We start from the raw sequence: 19,426 nt of genomic DNA, 5'->3' as shown, positions 1-19,426 counted from the left end.
TGAGATTTCTCTGCCTCTGTGCATCCCTTAGAACATGTGCCTTTTATTTGCCATCAAAGCGGATAACCACGCTCTTTGTCCCTCTACAGGCACACAGGCACATACCTCTTACACCTGCAGTCAACCTATTTATAATCACAGGTTTCTGGGGACATCTCACCTTCTTTTCATCCTCCCGGTACAAAGGGGGCTCGTGAGAGCACAGCTTTAAGAGTGGCAAAGTGCTTTGTTCCTGCAGTGGCCCCCGACCAATGCAGGAAATTAGTCAGGGCACCCACAGGGAACCAAGACCTCAGAACAGCCCTGTGAACACTCCATGGAGTATAAACTAGGGAGATCATTCTTTTTCTGGCCACTATATTCACCAATTTGCTGCCTTTCAAGTAAAGTTATCCCTTACACCAACTGCAGAAGGGAGTCTAAATTAAATTGCCGTTCATGGGGCATCACTTGAGGTCCACTCCAGCCTGAGCAGGGCCCGACAATGAGTTCAGTATCTATATGATGTGAATGATTGCATCTCCAAATCCCCAAAAGCAATAATGTGGGGTGAAAGGAACTGAGATGCCTGATTCTCTCCCCTGAGTGAGCTGGTGTGAGGCTGGGAGGGTGAACTTTAAATTGCAATGGAAACCTCAGGATGATCGAAGGTCCAAGAAAGCCGAAGTCACCAAATGAGGTTTGCCCAAGAGAGGGACCATGTGTGCTGCAAATGGCAGGGACAGAGAATCAAGGCTTCCAACCTCATTGGTGCTCAGATGATGTCTCTGCGTATCCTGGAGACAAGACATGGACTGAGCTGCGGGGTTCCATGTGTGCCCTGCTGAATTTCCATACTGCTTTGGTCCAGTCTTGGTTTCCTATCCTCCTCCCATTCTCTGCTTTCCAAGTGAGGATGCTTGCTCCAAGTCATTGCATTTGGAAGTATATAATTTTACTGTCGATGTTACAGTGACCCAAAGCTGAGAATATGCCCTGAGATGAGAAGAGATTTGAATTCGGACTTTTAAGCAGTGTAGGGAGAGTTTAGACTCTTTGCCTCTTCAGATTGAACTTAATGCATTTGACATCACGAGATGACCATGGACCTTTGGGAATGTGGTTTGAGTCTGTATAGTGGCCCATAGGCTTATGTGTTTGACTATTTTGTTCCCAGCTTGTGATACTGTTTTGGTAGAAACTTTATTCTCCAACCTCAGCTCCTGTGTCACATACAACTTTGCCTAAATAAATTTGCTTTTACTCTCATTAGTCCGTTAGTCTGTCTTTGCTCTAGAGCTGTGGTTCTCAGCCTCCCTAACGCTGTGACTCTTTAATACAGTTCCTCACGCTGTGGTTGCTACTTCATCACTGGAATTTTGCTGCTGGCATGAATGGTAATGTAAATATCTGATATGCAGGATATCTGATATGCAACCCCTGTGAAAGGGTCATCTGACTCCTCCAGGGGCTGTGACCACAGATTGAGAACCACCGGTGTAGAGACTTCTCTCTCTCTCTCTCTCTCTCTCTCTCTCTCTCTCTCTCTCTCTCTCTCTCTCTCTCTCTCACACACACACACACACACACACACACACATACACACACACACATACACACACACACACATTTCCATATATGTTCATTACATAACTCCTGTTCCAACTCTCTCTTCCTGGCCATTATGACTCAGCACTCCCAGGGAGTTCTGTCTCTTGTATTCAACCCCTGACACTCTTTAAGACTGTGCAGGGTACATAACTACTTTCAAATTATTGGGAGTATAGGCAGGCAGACATGTCGGAAGTCACTATCCTAATGCTTTGCCCACTGAATCATCTCCCAAGTCCTAGGCTCATTCTTTACAGTTAATTTATTGGTCTGGCATGACTCTCGGCCATGGGAACCTCTCTTGGTCAACTCAAATTCCTTGGACCCCTTTTACAAAGGTGCCCCTGTGTCCACGCTGAGTTCACAAAGATCTCATCTTCTGTCACTTGGTACACTGTGAACTTGAGGAGAGCCCATTACTTAATTCTCTCATTACTTATCCCTAAACATACGTGTCACACTGGCATTTCATTCAAGTTCTCTCACTAGTATGTTCCCTCACATGTAAGTAAATACGCATACATACATACATACAGACAGACAGACAGACAGACAGATAGTGTGGGGTAGCTTTATGTCACTTCACAGGTTAGAGTCATCTAATACAAGGGAGACTCAGTTGAGAAAACGAGCATTCGGACAACCTGGTGTAGGCAAGCCTGTAGTGCATCTTAATTAGTGATTAATGTGGGAGGACCTAGCCCACTGTGGGTTGATGGTCCTGGGTTCTATAAGAAAGCAGGCTGAGCAAGCCATGGGGAGCAAGCCAGTAAGCATCACTCCTCCATGGCCTCTGCATCAGCTTCTGCTCCCCCCCCCGCCCCCCGCCGTTCCTGCCCTGGCTTCCCTCAGTGGACTGTTGATTCAGGCAGGCTATGTAAGCCAAATAAATCCTTTCCCCCTCAAGATAGCTTTGATCACAGTGTCTCATCACATCAATAGTAACCCTAACTAAAAGAAAGACAAAGGCTCAAATCTCTTCTTTCTCATTCAAAAGGTCCCCTGATGGCTTCCAATCAACCCTAAGACAGCAGGTGTCATCTATGCAGAATTTTCTAGCCAAGACCTCTTCTTATATATCAGTTGTCTTACTTGAATGAATCGTATTCTCAAATTTTAGATATCCAACAATATGAGACTCATATATTTATATATTATATATTATGTTATATATTGTTATGCTATATAACATTTGATAAAACATGTCATATATAAATATATTATGTATTCTATTCAATACTAAAAAGATTTCATGCTCAAATTTTCCCTTACCTCACCTCCATGACACCTGCTTATCCTTCATCTCTCATAAGCGAGTTTTCCTTTGGGCCTACAGAGTTGATGTCGTATAGATACAGGATGCCAAAACATTTGGTCTAACTCCCTTGCTGTTATGATTAATATTGGTTGTCAATTGACAGGATCTAGAATCACCTGAGGACAAGCTTCTGGGCATGCTCTGAGGGACTATCTAGACTAGCTTAGCCCAAATAGGGAGCCACACCTTGACTGTGAGGAGCACTGTCTCATGGGCTGGACCTCTGGACTGAAGATAAAGGAGAAAGAGGGCTGAGCAACAATATCCATTGCTCTTGGCTTCTCGGTGATGCACACAACTGAACCAGCTGCCTCATATGCCTGCCACCATGGCTCCTCTACCATGATAGAGTGTAGACTCAACTGTGAGCCCAGTAGTTCTATCCTCCCTTAATGTTGGTTTTGCCAGGGCCTTTTTCACAATATTAAACACGTATCTGACGCATTTGCCATCAGCTTTTGCTTAGATGTGGCATCCATTCTTGTTCCCTTCTAACTCATTGCCCTAAATAAAAATCTTTTCAGAATGCTTTCCATCTTTAAAAGGTTTATTTATTTTTCTCTTATGTATGTAAGTGTTTGGCCTGCATGTATGCATGTGCACCACATGCATGCCTAGTACCCAAAAAGGCAAGAAGAGGACATAGAAATCCCTGGAACTGGAGTTACAGTCAGGAGCCACCATGCGGGTGCTGGAAACCATATCCAGGTCCTTTGCAACAGAGCTCTTAACCGCCAAGTCATCTCTTCAGTCCCAATACTGTCTAATCTAAGGTTCTTTCCCCTTCTAAAGATGAAGTCAGAAGCCAGAAAAGTGAGTGATCTCTAAGTCATGGTGTGGTCCTGCCCATAGCCTTCCCTTCTCATCTCATTTCCTGCTCATCTTCACATAGCCAGCCCTGCTCAGTCAGCCTCCATGAATGCCTTTCAGCATTTGAAATGGAACAAGAGCTTTCTTTTCTTAGGAAATCTGCACATATTGTTCTTGGCACCTGGGGGATGTGTGCATCTCTCTGCCGTGAATCCTCCGAGTCTCACATCCTTTCCTGTGTCAGATGGCAGTGCTTTCAGCTGTGCACACCACTTACTCAGTGGAGATGGCTCCAGTCACAAGGACATTTCATGTCACTGGTATCCTGTCACAGAGTCTGAAAATGGGTGTTTTCAGGGTTAACCCACATTTCCAAGTTATTACCCAAGCACAAGGTTCTCTCCTTTCTTTTTTCTACCATGGACATGTTGGTGTTTGACCTTAGGGTTACCACCTTATGTTCACAAGGTGGCTGACAGAGATCTGGGTCACTGCTGTACTCAAATGAAAAAAGAGGGGAGACCTTTCATCTCATGTCTGTCATCTTTAGCAGAGACTCGAAGCCTTCACCGAACTGCCCTATTAAGAATGGGCCAGATATATGACATAAAGACCAGAAAGGAAATGACTTTGTGGCTGCTGGGGAGGACACAAAGAGAACAGGAAGGTGACAGCTCCCACACTTACAGCCAAAGCCTCATCATGTTCTTCAGTGGACTCCTCAAAACAATGATCACAGAGTCAAACAGGTACAGCTGGTGAGATGGCTCTCTGGTTAAAGTGCTTGCTGCACAAATATGAGGACCTAGGTTCAAATCTCCAGCATCCACATAAAAGTCAGATATGGTGGTGCACACCTGTAATCACAGCAGTGGGTGGGTGGTGGTTGATGGAGCTCAGAGGCTCCCTGGCCAGCTAGTGTTGTAGAGTCAGTGAACTCTGGGTTCGGTGAGAGACATGATCTCAAACAACAAAGTGTAGAAGCAAAAAAAGAGAGGACATACCATTCCCAATCCGTGTCCTCCTCATGCTATTACATGGTGAGTACATATATGCACATGTGTGTACATAGGCATATATCAAATGCAGAGGTAAATATGCCTACTCTATAGTTGTCTTCTGTACACTTATAAGCTCTCTGACTGTGGAGAAAGTCTCTCACTCACTGCTCAACTTCTAGAATAAGCACAGAGAAGGGTCTGTCTGGGTCAGCTGAGTCAATAGCTGAGGGACTGACTGAATGTGAGACAGAAACACAGACAGGAAGCAGGTGTAAACATGACAGAAACCCTCAAAAACCAAACTTCTGGAAACAATTGCCGTTTCTCTCATCTCATGGCTGAGCTTTCTATCCCATTTAAATAAAAAAAAAAATGAGTTTTTCCTCCAGAAAACCCGAACAATCGCTTCAGGTGCCCAATTCCTCACACAGAGAGTGCAGCTCTCTCAACCTCTCAATCATTCTGCATGAGCAGGCTCTGTTGTTTGCATTGAAATTTAGGAAAGAATTCACTTTCCAAACATAAAGACGTACCCCTTGTGAATGAGGTGTATGATTCAGAAGGCGTGTAATTGTCTACTTACATAGATGTGAGCCAAGTCTTTGATAGGCCATTCAAATATGATTGGAGAAGGAGAAAGGACAGAGCAGCTAGGAAGTTATATAAAGACTACTCAGAACTTTCTGTCTAAATTTTCCACTGCTGAGAGTGTCACGCCAACAGATCATTTGTCATTCAGGTCGGATGAGGAGGGAGAAAGAAAATGCCAACTGCCTGGCACACAGTGTGCATCTGGGCTGTTTTGTCCCTGAATCTAGTCCAAAAGGAAGTTGAGTTTACACCTATTTCTATCATGTCCTAAATATGAATCTGTGAGTAACTTGAGTGTCTTTGACTCAAAATGGCATGATAGTCTTAAGCCACCTCCAGTTCCAAACACAGTCAAGCCACAGTTTTTAAACTTAAACCAAAAAAGGTCAAGTGGTATGGAATACAGTCATGGATAACCAACCAACTATAACCAACATGTGAAGACAGCCAACTATAACCAACCTGTGAAGACAATCAACTGTAACCAACCTGTGAAGACAATCAACTGTAACCAACCTGTGAAGACAGCCAACTATAACCAACCTGTGAAGACAATCAACTGTAACCAACCTGTGAAGAGACAGTCAACTACAACTAACCCGAGAATAGTCAACCACAACCAATCTAACAAAATATTTGGAGGCAGTTCAGATCCCTGAAAGTAGCTACTCCTGTAGATGGAAAACTTTTCTTAGTTTTGGATGGACATTGTTCTTGGCCATGTCAAAATACACAGGGTGCTAACATAGCAATATCACGTTTATTTACTTTTTTAAAAATTCATTTAAATATCTCCATAGGCAAGAGTAAAACTTCAAGTCTCAAATATGTTTTCACTTGCAATAAAATTCCTTTTAAAAAATAACAGAACTGATCTTCAGATTGGCAAAGGGAGTCCCCCTCTGATGTAAACAGATGGCTGGGAAAGATCCCCCGCATGCTGAACACAGATCTTGAGGAGGCATTTCTAAGAATGAAGTAGCACTTCTCAGCCTGGGCCACTTCCCACAGGATCCTTATTTAACCCACAAGAAGCGTGTCGCCTATGCCTCTGGCCAAGAGGAGCTCAGCAGCCCCTGCCCACTTGCCTCCCAGTTATCCAGACTAGTACCCCATTCTTCCTGAGCAAGCCATTCCCAACAAGCGGGTGCCTGCGATCAGTCCTTACCTAATCTCCTCACACAGAAATGCTCCGCTAAACCCCAGCTGAGCATATTAAGCATACGAGTTAATGTGAGACGCACATCTGCTCCACTTTCCCCGTGAACAGAAACTTTGAGATGAGTTAAATCACAGACTCAATCAATGGGAAATGGTGGGAAAAGCAACATTTAATACCAGCTTTAAAATATAAACCAAATGAAGGTGTAAGAGATCATTTTGCACTAGCTAATAAGATTGTATCATGAGTCAATCAAATCCTCTAAGGTACTGTGTTCTTTATCTGAGTTCTTTATCTGAGTCTATTTTTTATTCCAAGATCATGACTATTTCCTGGGGATCATCTTATTAGTCCAAGACAGCAAGGAATGAGCAACACTATAGCTTCCAAACATTTGGGGATTGAATTCACTGGATTTCCAAAGAACACGGGAGAAACTTACAGTTTTGTCCTTGACAAGTAGAGCAGAGCACTGGATTCCAGCCATCAGCATCTTGTGTGGATTCCAGGCCACAGAGTCAGCCCTGTCAGGTCAGAGAAAGAGCTCAGAGAGGGGCTTGGCTAGCTACTGCCGGAGAAGGAAAGAACCAGTGAGACCCCATGTACAAGTTACCAGTCCCTCGGGGACTGAGGAACGGGACCAATCTGAGGGCTGTTTTATTTCAGAAAAATAATTTCTGTAGTATGTATGTGTTTATGTGTGTGTACATGCATGCGTGTGTGCGCGCGCGTGCATGCGTGTGTGTGGGCATGCATGTGTGTGTGTTTATGTGTGGGCACATGCGTGCATGTGTGCGTGTGTGTGTCCACACGTGTACACGTGCGTGTGTGCATGCATGTTTGCGTGCGTGTTTGTATGCGTGTGTGTGTGTGTGTGTGTGTGTGTGTGTGTATGAAGAGAGAGAGAGAGGTTAGAGGTCAAAAATTTGGGCATCATTTCTCAGGATGTTACCCAGCCTTGTGGATTTTTCAGTCTCTTGTTGGCCAGCTTGCCAATTAGCCTAACTTGTCAGAGTAGTAAGTCCTTGGGCTCAGTCGGTGCCTGCTTTTCCAGCACTGGGATTCCACGTGCATGCTACCACACATGGCAATTTTTCATGTGGTCCTGGGGGATGAACTCAGGTCCTTTTGTAATCACATCCCTGACTGAGTTCTCTCCCCAGCCCTCATGGAATGTTTTCTAAAAGCCACTCAGATGGGGACATGCCAGCACAGGTTCCCCCCCCCCCCCCCCAAAAAAAATAAAAGTTAACTGCAAAACAGGAAACTAAATTTACCTGTGGATTCCATACAGGAGCTGGCGGTGCTTTCTTGACACCAAAGCTGAGCCACCCCAAGAGGCCTGTTGAGATATTTAGATACCCAAAAGTTACTTAAGTTACTTGCTTACCCATGAGCTACCATAGCAACCCCACACACATCATTTAGTACTTCATTTGGTATCATTTTCACAGATCTGAACTCTGGAGAATTTGATTAGGCATTCTAACCAGGCAATCAGAACCACAGTAGAGTGGATGGGTCCCCATGGGCTCATAGATGTGAAGTCACACAAAGAAGTGGGCATATTAATAGCCAGCTGAGCTTTGCATGGACCAGAAAAGGGTTAAAAAGCTGCAGCCTATGCCTTCTTGATGGTGTGCACTTAGGACAGATGACATCTTCACAGTGCTGTTATACACACTATACTGTGAGTCATGAACCAAAGCATCCTGGCGATGAATGAGAACATTGTTGGCAACGTGGCTAGAAGGTCAACAGGGGTTAGGTAGGAGGAGATGTTTCCTATCAGGAAGATTAGACCTTTTTTGTCTACTGATTCTCAGAAATATTTTCAAACTTAATATAGGAGTATAAGAGAGAGGGAGCTTGGAACTTCGGGGGGTTATTTATTGGGGAGAACACTCCCTGAGCGCCAGAGGATGGAACAGAGAGAAAGAACAGAAACGGAAAGTCTCACAGTAAGGGGTCAGGAAGGGAGGGAGGAGGAATCCAAAAGGGAGCACTCAGGAGCTGATCTGGCTTTTGGAAATTCTGAAGGACAATGAAGGGTGACTGCAGGGAGAGACTCTGGGAGCTCTTGACCCTGACCCCAGCTGACTGCTCTGGGATCCCCAGGAAATCCCACAGCATCCAGTGAAGGACAGACATACAGCCATTTCTACTTTCACAGGAAAACTAAAGTTCAGAAGTGCTAGGTCGATTGTCTGAGGTATCATGGGTAATCAAAATCAGACTGAGGATCTCTCAACTCCATTCTCTTGACATCATCTTGGTTTAATCAAAGTGATCATGTGGGCAAATTAGAGAGTATAACATGGGGAGTTGAGGGGAGTGGGGGTGCTTCCAGAAACAGTTGAGCTCAACAGTTGCCTAGCAGGCAAACACTATTTTTTTAATAGTAAGTTTAAAGGTAGATAGAAGCTGAAGTTAAAAAGCAGCAGGATTGTGTGCACTCTGGAGATAGAAGAGGAAGGAGAAGAGACACTCTTTCAGCTCCTAAAATACTGATAAAGCTGCCTTGGTAGCTAAGATACTACATACAGCACCAGCCGCCCTGTGGCCTTAAGTCCCTTCTAGAGTAACTCTTCCATTCATGGTGGGAACGAGGGTGAGGATGCCAGGGAGTCATGCAGTATATGCTTGAGATTGAGCTTACTCCAGCATTAGAGTCCTGTGCAGTCCTAAGAGTGAGCAGATCAAGGTTCAGACCCGGACTCTCAGTGGAACACTTTAGCTGCAGCTCTGATTCAACAAAATCCCCATGACCTCTGGTGTTTCCCAAATTGTTATGAATGCCCAAAGACCCATGGAAAGGATAGATAAGTTGGGTTGTCACTTAGTGTCCTTCCTACCACCCCCAACTGCCACATCCCACAGGCCTCACAAAGGCCACATTGTACTGAGGCTGGAAGCAAGCAGGACATATTGGTCACACCCCTTTCTGGTCCCATGCAGTTAACCAGACTCATACCCCACCCCTCATACAATTCCTGACTCTTCTTCACCCCCAAATAAATACCTCTGAACCCTAGTGAGCCATATTTACATTTGCCCTAACAAGAATTCTTCTATCGGTTCACAAAGTCATTGGGTGAAATAGGGGGCACCCATGAACAATTTTATTTCTCAATGGATTTAAAAGGAGGAAAAAATAATACTGCTGATGGTAGGGTCCTACATCTCACTAGTTCCCCTTCTCAGTTCCTAACTCTAGAATCTTCAACATCAAACCACTCTTATGGTGAAGAAACTTAACTTTCTACCCAACCAAGGATGGTTATTGAGTTCTTAGCACATGCTAGGCATCGCAAGATATTTCTCTCTTACTGACTGGTTGATAAATAAATAGAGCTAACCTTGACATAAAGGTGGAGGCAGGAGTAGAACCAAGATTTCACAGCCTCCAAAACCCATGAATTTAAAGACAATACAGGCTGGACATGTAGCTTAGCTGATAGGGTGCTTATCTGTTTTTCACAAGGCTCTGAGTTCAACCTTCTGCACTACATAAATGGTGAGTAATAGCATATGTCTGTAATCCCAGCACCTAGGAGGTGGGGACAGGAGGATGAATGATCTTCAAGGCCATCTCTGCCTATGTATCAAGTCATGAGACCTTATATTTAAAGTTGAGAAAGCTGGAGTGCTTATACATCCTATGGGAATTGTGGCAACGGGTGGGAGGGAGAAGTTCTGATGGAAACCTGAGGGCTAACAGATGCCACCAACCCCTGCTTCGGAGGTGACCAGCCCTTGAGGAGTCTCACATTAATTCTAACACAGGAAGGATGGAAAGAGACATCAACAGAACTGAAATGAGTTTAGTTCTCTTAAAAACATACAAGAAGTCACAACCATGGTAGCCTTTAACATTAATGGACTGTATATAGCATACAAAGCTTCCTAAATATAAGTTACATTCTATTGTGATCAAACTTTCCAACAAATTAAACACCTGCCGCAATAAAGAATGATGTGTTTGTTTCTTTTCAGATATCTTTTATCTATTCAGAGAGGCTGTGATCAAATTGGATCTAATATAATACACATTGCTAGATGTCCATTACATGCAAGCAGAATAAGCTTGTATAGCTTAAATATTTTCTAAATGAAGTATTTTCTTCAAAATTTAACCCTTAATTTAAAAAAAAACACAACTTTTCCCTCATGGTAATAAATTAAAATTCTGACTAAGCTACATAAATCTCTTCAGGTCATTTTAAATTTCAAAGCTACCATAACTACTATGTTCTCCATAAACTCATAACCCGTATTGATGTTTCTCTTCTGAGAGTGAAGTGTCTAAAGAGAATGCTGATGTGGTCAATTGTTTCTCCTTATTTCCATGCTTAACAAAAGTGCTCACTTCACATTATCTTTTAGGGCATTAAGTATTAGCACATTTCTAAGGTGATAAAAATCAATAAGGTGTAAGTTAAAAAGTGAACAGACACAAATACTCAAGCTCCATTTAGCAAAGTCAAAAATAATCTACCTAAAGTATTGCTATTGGTGTGTTAATTGCGCCTGTGACTCCCGTGTCTGGTTCACCCAACTTTACCATCTACTCAAGTGCTCTCTCTAGATCATTCTATACCCAATTGACTTCCAAAGAATAAAATGCTTTGCACTATAAAATTATATGCAGGAATATCTCCTTAATGCCTAGTCATCTTCTGCTCAGCAAGTTATGACATATTTCTTCAGATCAGGAACATCTGGACTACTCTCCTGCCCTAGAAGATATACTGAAGCCTCATGATCATCTCCTACCATTTCTTTTCTAGGCTATATTAAAATCCACAAAGTCTGTCTTCATATCAAAGGAAAGAAGAAAGAAGAGAGAAGGGGGAGAGAGAAGGCAATGAGGGAAAGAAACAGTGAGAAGGAGGGAAGAACAGAAGGAGGGGAAGAGGGAAAAGAAAAAAGGGAAAAGGAGGGAGGAGGCATTGATGGAGGATTCTCATTGGCTAATAAACAAACTTCCTTGGTTTTTTGATAGGGCAAAATTTAAATAGGTGGAGTAGACAGAACAGGAAAAAGGAAGTGAGGTAGATGGCTCAGACAATTGCCCCACCTCTCCTCTCTGGGACAGACTGCCATGCCTCTCCTCAGAGAGACAGTTGCCATGAAGCCAGCCACCAGGACAGATGTGCTGAATCTTTCCCAGTAAGACACCATTTCATGGTGTTACATAGATTATTAGATATGGGTTAAAGCAAGAGATGTGAGAATTAGCTAATAAGAGGCTGGAACTGATGGGCCAGGCAGTATTTAAAAGAATACAATTTGTGTGTTGTTATTTTGGGGCATAAGCTAGCCGGTGGCTGGGAGCCGGGCAGCGGGAATGCAGCCCACAGCTCCACACTACAAGGCAGGGAGGGAGAGAAAGATGCAGGGTAAGAAGAGAGAGAAGGAATAAAAAGAAAGGAGAAGGGGAAGGAGGGAATTGGAGGGAGGGGGGACAGGAGGGAAGGAAAGGAGAGAGCAAGAAAGAGGGAAGGCAGGAAAAAGAGAAGGGAAGGCAGTAAGAAGGGGGAAACAAGGAAGGGGAGGGAGAAGAGGAGAGGATGGGGAGGGGAGGAAAGGGAAAGAAGGGAGCAGAAAGGGAAGGGAGATGAAAGAAAGGAGAAGAAAGGAAAATGAAGGAGAGGGAAGGGAAGAAATGAAGAGCCAGGTCAAGCTTAGCTTGCTGAATTCAACTTTTTAACCCTGAATAAGTAAACCTTAAATAAAAATTACCTTTAGCTTAGAGGAAAATGTATTATGAACAGCCTCAGGACTTACGAAATGAAATTAGAAAAAAATCTAGCCCTTTAAGTTAGAAAATTATGAAGAACATAAATTACATCAATTTCCCTCAAACAATTATCTATTACGAATCCAGCTAAAACCTGCTTTAATTAAGACATGTAATTATGCAATGTAGGATAGGCTTTTTTCATTTTCTCACTGATTGGAATCATATAATTTTATAGCCAGAAGATATTTTCTCCAAATTTATCAGCCATGTCCCCCTGCAACCGAAGCAACTGCAAACACAGAGCTGAGCACAATGAAGATGATGTGGATTAGAACTCAAGTCACAGCATCCTGGTTTCACTGGAGGTGTTCCCCTAGCACTGCACTGCTTTGTTGACTCAGAGGACCAAAAGGGATGGCTCATGGGAAAGGAGAACATTCCAGGCAATACAGAGAACAAAATCAAACAGTTCTGAGGTCTTAGAATCTTTGGGAAGCCTTAAAGAAATGACATGTTTGTTTCCCAAGTGAGATGTGAGAAGCACAACTGAAAGTTGGAAGCTTCTACATCCTGAGAGTAGGAGAAGCTGGGAAGGCAGAAGAAGCTGGGAAGATTGGAGAAACTGGGAAAGTAGGAGAAGCTGGGAAGGTGGGAGAAATGGGAAGGTAGGATAAGCTGCTAAGGTAGGAGAAGCTGGAAAGGTAGGAGAAACTGGGAAGGTAGGAGAAACTGGGAAGGTAGGAGAAGCTGGGAAGACAGGAGAAGCTCGGAAGGTAAAAGAAGCTCAGAAGGTAGGAGAAGGTGAGAAGGTAAGAGAAACTGGGAAGGACTTGGAAGTTAGACAGACATGGACACACAGACGAACTTACATCCACGTGGAGCCAGAGGCCATGCTTCTCACAGACCTCAGCAATCTCATCCAGGGGGTCGAAGGCACCCAGCACAGTGGTACCAGAAGTGGCACAAACAAGAAATGGTACTGCTCCCTGAAGAAAGAAGCCATTGACAAAGAGAAGTGTCACCATCATTGTGAAATCCACCCTGTTGGTAAGCTGGTGAACACAGGGGGTTATGCATCCGGAGACAAACAGGGCCTCTTTGGAGGTCATAGTAGATTCAATTCATAGTAGATTCACACCCATACTATGTGGCCTCTGGTCATTATAAACAGGTTGAGCACAGTAAGAAAATGCTATAACTTGATCCTCCATTGGTCCAGATCAATGGCTAGAATCAGATTATCACTGTCCGTTTCTGTCGGTTGCATTCTGTCTGTCAGGTTTGTGCTCTGGTGATAGTCCAGGACCAAGGTGGTTAAGCCTACTGGTAGTGATGAAATGTCATCGTTTGGGCTTTGAGCTTCCTGATTGCTCTTGAGGAAAGAGCTTGGGCTTCTATAGGGCCTGCATTGCCCCCCTCACCAAAATAAGTAGAGTCAGGATTGGTAGACAAAATTCTGGCCCTAGGGGTGAACCATGCAGGCGTGTCTGCTTGTCTAAGTAAATACAGCTTGTCAGGCAAAGATAAAATCAAGTATAGACACAGAAAAAGCTGTGAACAGAGAGAGGAGGCAGTCTCACAGGGGAGGGTTGTCCATATGGGGACAGCCATGGCTAAGTTCACTGGATGCGATGGGAAAGAGGACCTGCCTCATCCCTGTCTTGGTACCCTCCTCACACAGCTGATGCCTGCTGCATCTTGTAAACTGAGCAGATGTCAGTGGACCATGGACAATAAAAGGGAGATCATGGGTGTAACACAGTGATGAAATACAATCCGAGCAAGTTAGCCAGGCATGCTGTACATACCAGCAGGCTTCATGCCCATCAGGTAAGGGAACGGGAGAAAAGGGATGCTTCCAAACATATCAATGCCAGGATGGTGGCAGAGGTGTGTTACTTACTGCAACAGAGACAACTTACAGACAACTGTGATACTGTGGGACTCTAGGGTTTCAAAACATTTGAGGAATAAGATACTCCTACCATTTTATTTCCTCTGAACTTTGCTTTGCTCTCTTTAGCGCAGAGCTGATTTCCCCTCAGTTTTATGGTGAAGTTCATTGCTATTGCAACCGAGTCTTAGCTCTTCACATGCGGTAGGCACCTGTGTTTGAACCAAACTTACTACAATTTAACTGACCTTTTGACAGAAAGATGTTATTTCTCAATGGAAAGTGGGGCAGAGCAAAGCCACTGGGTCCCACATCCCCCAACTGAGATGCCCAGGAGTCAGAGTGACATCACAGAATGAATCCAGTTGCCATCAGGGGAGACATCTGGTCTACCCCAACCCTTTCAGAGCCAGGCCAGGAGGTGACAGAGCCCCCACTGAGGAACCATGAGCTTGGGTAATTCTTCCCTGTACTCAACCACAATTGATTAAGTCTTTATCATGTCAGTGACCTAAACAGAATGAGAACAGAGTCACATCAATCATTCAAAGCAACACACAAAAAGTTATTTGCTAAAAACCATTTCAGGTAGTTTTAATGGTGTGCTCTTCCCCATAAACTATAAGATGCTCTGGCAATAATGAGCAAACACCTGTGTAAGCCAGTAGAAGAGTCTAAGGAGTTCTCTTTTTCTATCAAATCACATGTTTTTAATAGTCCCAGAAATCACAAGTGCATGTGTGGATTTAACCTTCCCTGTGTTTTTCCTTCATCCTTCCTTGCCATTAACTACAAAGTTCAGGGAAACAGTATTGATTGCATGCTGCCTGGGAGCTTGTAGTCCATAAGAAAGTTTGTCACTTCAAACACTCATGCTCAAAACACCCTCAGAAATATTCAGTGGTCCTGTTCGCTGGGCTGGTCAATAACTACTTAGCTGGTGCCCTGCAGTTTGCACTGTCTTCATAATGGTGTCAAGCAAAGGCCGCTGCCTAAAAGATGTCCTAATAGATTGTCATGGCTCAGAGAGTTCAACCCCAGCACAGAAACCCATGCTGATGCTCAGCTGCCTGGGTCTGAAGTAATAAGAATGGAACACAGACAGGCAGGTCTGAGCCACAAAGTCTCCCATCATGTGGTATTGTCTCCAAATGGATGCAAGCTTGGCTGCTGGCAAATCCATGCCCATGCAGACACTGACTTCAAAGGAAACTGGGCAGAGACACCAGCGATTCCCTGCTGCCCTCCTTTTCAATGTGCCTGAAGCAATTTTCACTTTTCCAAAAATTCTGTTCTCGGGTTCTCAACTTCAGAATTATGGCAGCTTCTTATACTTGGGGTGTCAAAACAAGCCAAAAATTTGGGGTAAAGGAAATGATTACAATGGAATCAAACCAACTATGTTAGAAATATGAGTTGCTAATGACGCTAACCCAGGAGGCTGTGTTTAAGGGAGGGCAGAAAATGATCTCAGAATAGTGAGGACTGGTAAATCAGGCAAAACAAGGAAATGTTTATCCTTCTAGCCTAGGAAAATCTTCTCCTTGGGGAGACTAAGTCGTGATGAAGAAGCAGTTCTGTTTGCGGTAGACGGCCTGCCAACGAGTGAGGAAGGAGGGGGAGAGCCAGTTCCAGAGTCACCTAAGGAAGGACTGCTCCAGCCAGTACTCAGCAGGGCAGCCAAATCCAAGAGGTAGGGGTAACGGGGGGACTTGATAGTGGATGGGTGGACTGCAGAAATACTAATCTCCATTGACCAATTGGAGGCAGGGGCGTCTCCCCAAGGAAGGACAAAATGTAAAACTTGGAAATAAATCCTACTTGAATCCCATAGAGGTAAGTAAGCACCACATTACACACAAGAGGTGGTACAGAGGAGAATCAGTCTCTCTGAGTCAGTGTGAGCTACCCAGGGACATGAATGCTTCCCACATCAGTTCAGAGCATAAAATTAGAGGAAGAAGCTGAGGATTAGCAAAGCTTTATCTAACCACCAACCATATATAATATAGCAACCTTATGTGAATTCTTCCTTAAACAAAGGAAGCTATTGTTTTTTTTTAAGTAAAGGGAAATTTTTAATATAGACTGAATATTTGATTATAGTAAGTGATTGCCTTTAAATATAATCATAGTACTAGTTAAAAGGTAAGGATGTTACTATACTTTACAGCTATACTCTGCTATTTATGGATCAATGAGATAATGTCAGATGTTTGGGTCTGACAGACTTTGGAGTGGTGGAAGGGGGTGGGTGGAGGTGGGAGAGAAAGTTAACTATCTCAGTGAGTGCTGAGTCTGCATGATGAGTGGTCAGAGGTGGGCTACCTCTGCTCTGTAAACGTCTGAGGCCATCTACAACAGAAAATCTAAAAGAATACCAATAAATGGATGGATAGATAGATAGATAGATGATAGATAGATAGATGATAGATGGATGGATGGATGGATGGATAGATAGATAGATAGATAGATGATAGATAGATAGATAGATAGATAGGTAGATAGATAGATAGATAGATGATAGATAGATAGATAGATAGATGATGGATGGATGGATAGATAGATAGATAGATAGGTAGATAGATAGATAGATGATAGATAGATAGATAGATAGATAGATAGATTGATAGATGATAGATAGATAGATAGATAGATAGATAGATAGATAGATAGATAGATAGGGAGGAAAATGAGAGGGAAAGGAAGGATTGGGGAAGAGAACAGAATGGAAGGAAGAGGAACAGGTGGCTTGAGAAAGCAAGGGAAGGAAGAAAGATATGACCCATGCATGCAGGATGCTCAGCATCCACAGCCATTGAGCGTGCTTAGCATCATCGAAGCACCTTTCAGCAGGAACTTGGGTAGGAAAGGGTGAAAGTAAATCTAAAGGAAGTATCTGAGGTTCGTAGTAAGAAAAGAAAACAAATAAATGAAGAAAATGACAACAAAACAAATATACCTGACAGTATTTTGGAGACTTTTACCCAAAGCGAGAGTGTGATAATGTGAACCCCCAGGCAATGCTTGTGTCTACATAGTATGAAGATGTTAATTAGAAAGGTATGTGTAGGTTTGACGATGCACATCTGAAGATAATGCATCTACAATAAAAACAGACCTTTAAGTATGGACTCCAAGGCCAGCAAGATGGCTCAGAGAATAAAGATACCTGCTGCCAGGCCTGAAAGCCTAAGTTCGATCCCCAGAACCCACATGGTGGAAGGAGAGAACCAGTTCTCAAAAGCTGTCCTCTGACCTCCCTATGTGAACCATGACATGCAACTTCTCCCCTCCAAATAAACAAAACGTAACTTTAAAAAATTTTAGTATAAAACTCTGGACCAAATATAGTAATTTAGCATACCCTAGGTGAAGTAGTTTTGTGATATTTGAATAGATGAGGGTAGCAGCAGAGATATAATGTTAAGGCTTAAAGTAACGAATGTATCCATCTTCAAGTGCTAACACCTATGAGAATAGTGCATAAACCACCTGTTTAAAGCAGTCTGTAGCTCCATTAGCAGTGGGCACAGGAGAGGGTCAAATGGGAGAAAACAGTAGAAAGATAATAGAGGTGCCCCAAAGTATTTGGACCCAGGAAGTAATCAGGTGAACAGAGCAGCCAGGCACATTTTTAGAATTCTGCATCAAGGTCAGCCTTGCTGGGTCACAGCAAGTAAGCACGGCCAGGTTTTCTCTATTTAAGCAGTTCAGGATATAGAACGTTCTAACTAGAACTTCGTCTAGAAGTGCTAGACGAAGCAATCCTGAAAAGGAGGCAGGGAGAGATGGAGACCCCGCCCCCAAAACTCTACAGACACCACATTGAGCCCAAGAATGTGGAGAGCCGGGAACCAGGAAACAGAACGTGTGTAAGACAGCTGTCAAGTTCCCTTCGTTAACCGCAGCACATGCTCTTCTCTCACCGGCAGGTAGAACGCTGCTGGTGGTCTGCATCATCTTGCGATGCTCTGCCTCATCGGCAGATGCCCGCCCCACCCCCTTCTCTTCCATCTCCCAGTCTCACCTCTTGTCTCGCTTGCCCAATTCGTCTCTCCAGCTCCTCGGGTATCATTTTACCTCTGGGGGATACAGAGTTAAGACATTCAGTTATGCCCAGTTCTTAACAGGCCACAGAAGTGCTTACAGATAGCAAGGTTTCTTTCCTCCACCCACGACCTCCACCCACGAGGCTTCTACCCCTGCCCTTGTTACCTTCCATCTGTTTCCACAAAGTACACGTTCTGAGTGCCAATCCCAAGGAAGGAGGCCGCTTTCTTCATGGAGTAATGACACTGAATTCAAGGGGGAGGGGGAAGGGAGAGCGATGACCGCAGAGCATGGAACATGTATTATTTATTATCTAAACCACAGAGTGTCTTTGTGCTGCAGTGCGATCTTTGGAAAATGATTGCATAGAAGAGAAAAGAAAATGGTAATTGAACTGAACTGATTAATGGAATGGCAGAGACCTCTGACTTCAGGGTCAAGAAGGCGGCGCTTTTGGAACCTTAAATAAATAATAATGAACTCTTGAAGACTGGGTTTGCCAATCCAGAAAGCACCATGTCAATAAAGCCTACGCTGTCAGCTTGTCACAGAAAGAAACAGGTTAACATGTGAGCCCAGCGTAATGCATGGCACAAACATGGTCCCTGGAGGCTCTTGGCATCTGTAAGATTAAGAAAAAATTCTACTGATACTCCTATCATGGGTGAGCTCATGGAAGCTTAGTATCTAGTCTGCCACCAACTGGAAACCCTCTGAGGAGAGACAAGATGCCACCTCAAAAGGGACAAACTTTTTTGTTTAACTATTTCCTAGGAAAAACATGATGGGGTTAGAAGCAGAGGTCAGACTCTTGACCAGTTCTTAAGAGGGAGGGCAAGGCTGAAATTAGACCTATAGGAATAAAGGCTGACATCACATGAACCAAAGTGACGCAAGGAGGTAACAAGAACAAGTGTGCTCCATCATGGCGAGAATGAGGTCCATGTTGGTTTGGCAGGTGTCGCCCATTTCTTCTCGACAAACACTGACGAGGCTGGAGACAGTTAAGTTTCTACCCTTAGCACTGAAAGCCTACAACATAATTAGCACACAGGCATTGAAGATGCTGTTCTTCGTGTATGAAAGGGGACAGGTGGTCAATTCATTTTTTTTTCATGCCAGCAAAACAAAGGTGATAAAGAACGTTATTGTCAAAAAAAGTTGCTTTAATTTGTAAGGATGAATGCATTAAAAGAATAGTCATGCCTTCACACTTAACTTGATATATTCCCTCAAATGTGGTAATTTTTCCCTCCTTTTG

At 43.6% G+C, this 19,426-nt stretch overlaps 1 protein-coding gene across 1 annotated transcript in view; it reads right to left on the bottom strand.

Annotated features, from left to right (window-relative positions):
* Nucleotides 1-19,426, bottom strand: part of Gadl1 (glutamate decarboxylase like 1) — a 145,878-nt gene that overhangs the window by 107,627 nt on the left and 18,825 nt on the right. The window contains exons 6-10 of the mRNA XM_038323838.1: nt 18,331-18,410; nt 18,143-18,197; nt 13,088-13,204; nt 7,750-7,814; nt 6,915-6,996 (exon numbers count right to left, since the gene is read on the bottom strand). Coding sequence (XP_038179766.1) covers nt 6,915-6,996; nt 7,750-7,814; nt 13,088-13,204; nt 18,143-18,197; nt 18,331-18,410 — 399 coding nt within the window. The remainder of the gene's footprint in view (nt 1-6,914; nt 6,997-7,749; nt 7,815-13,087; nt 13,205-18,142; nt 18,198-18,330; nt 18,411-19,426) is intronic.

Source organism: Arvicola amphibius, chromosome 3 (assembly GCF_903992535.2).
Source record: "Arvicola amphibius chromosome 3, mArvAmp1.2, whole genome shotgun sequence".
NCBI lineage: Eukaryota > Metazoa > Chordata > Mammalia > Rodentia > Cricetidae > Arvicola > Arvicola amphibius.
Note: the sequence above shows the minus strand (reverse complement) of the source record. Positions and strands in the feature narration are given on the sequence as shown.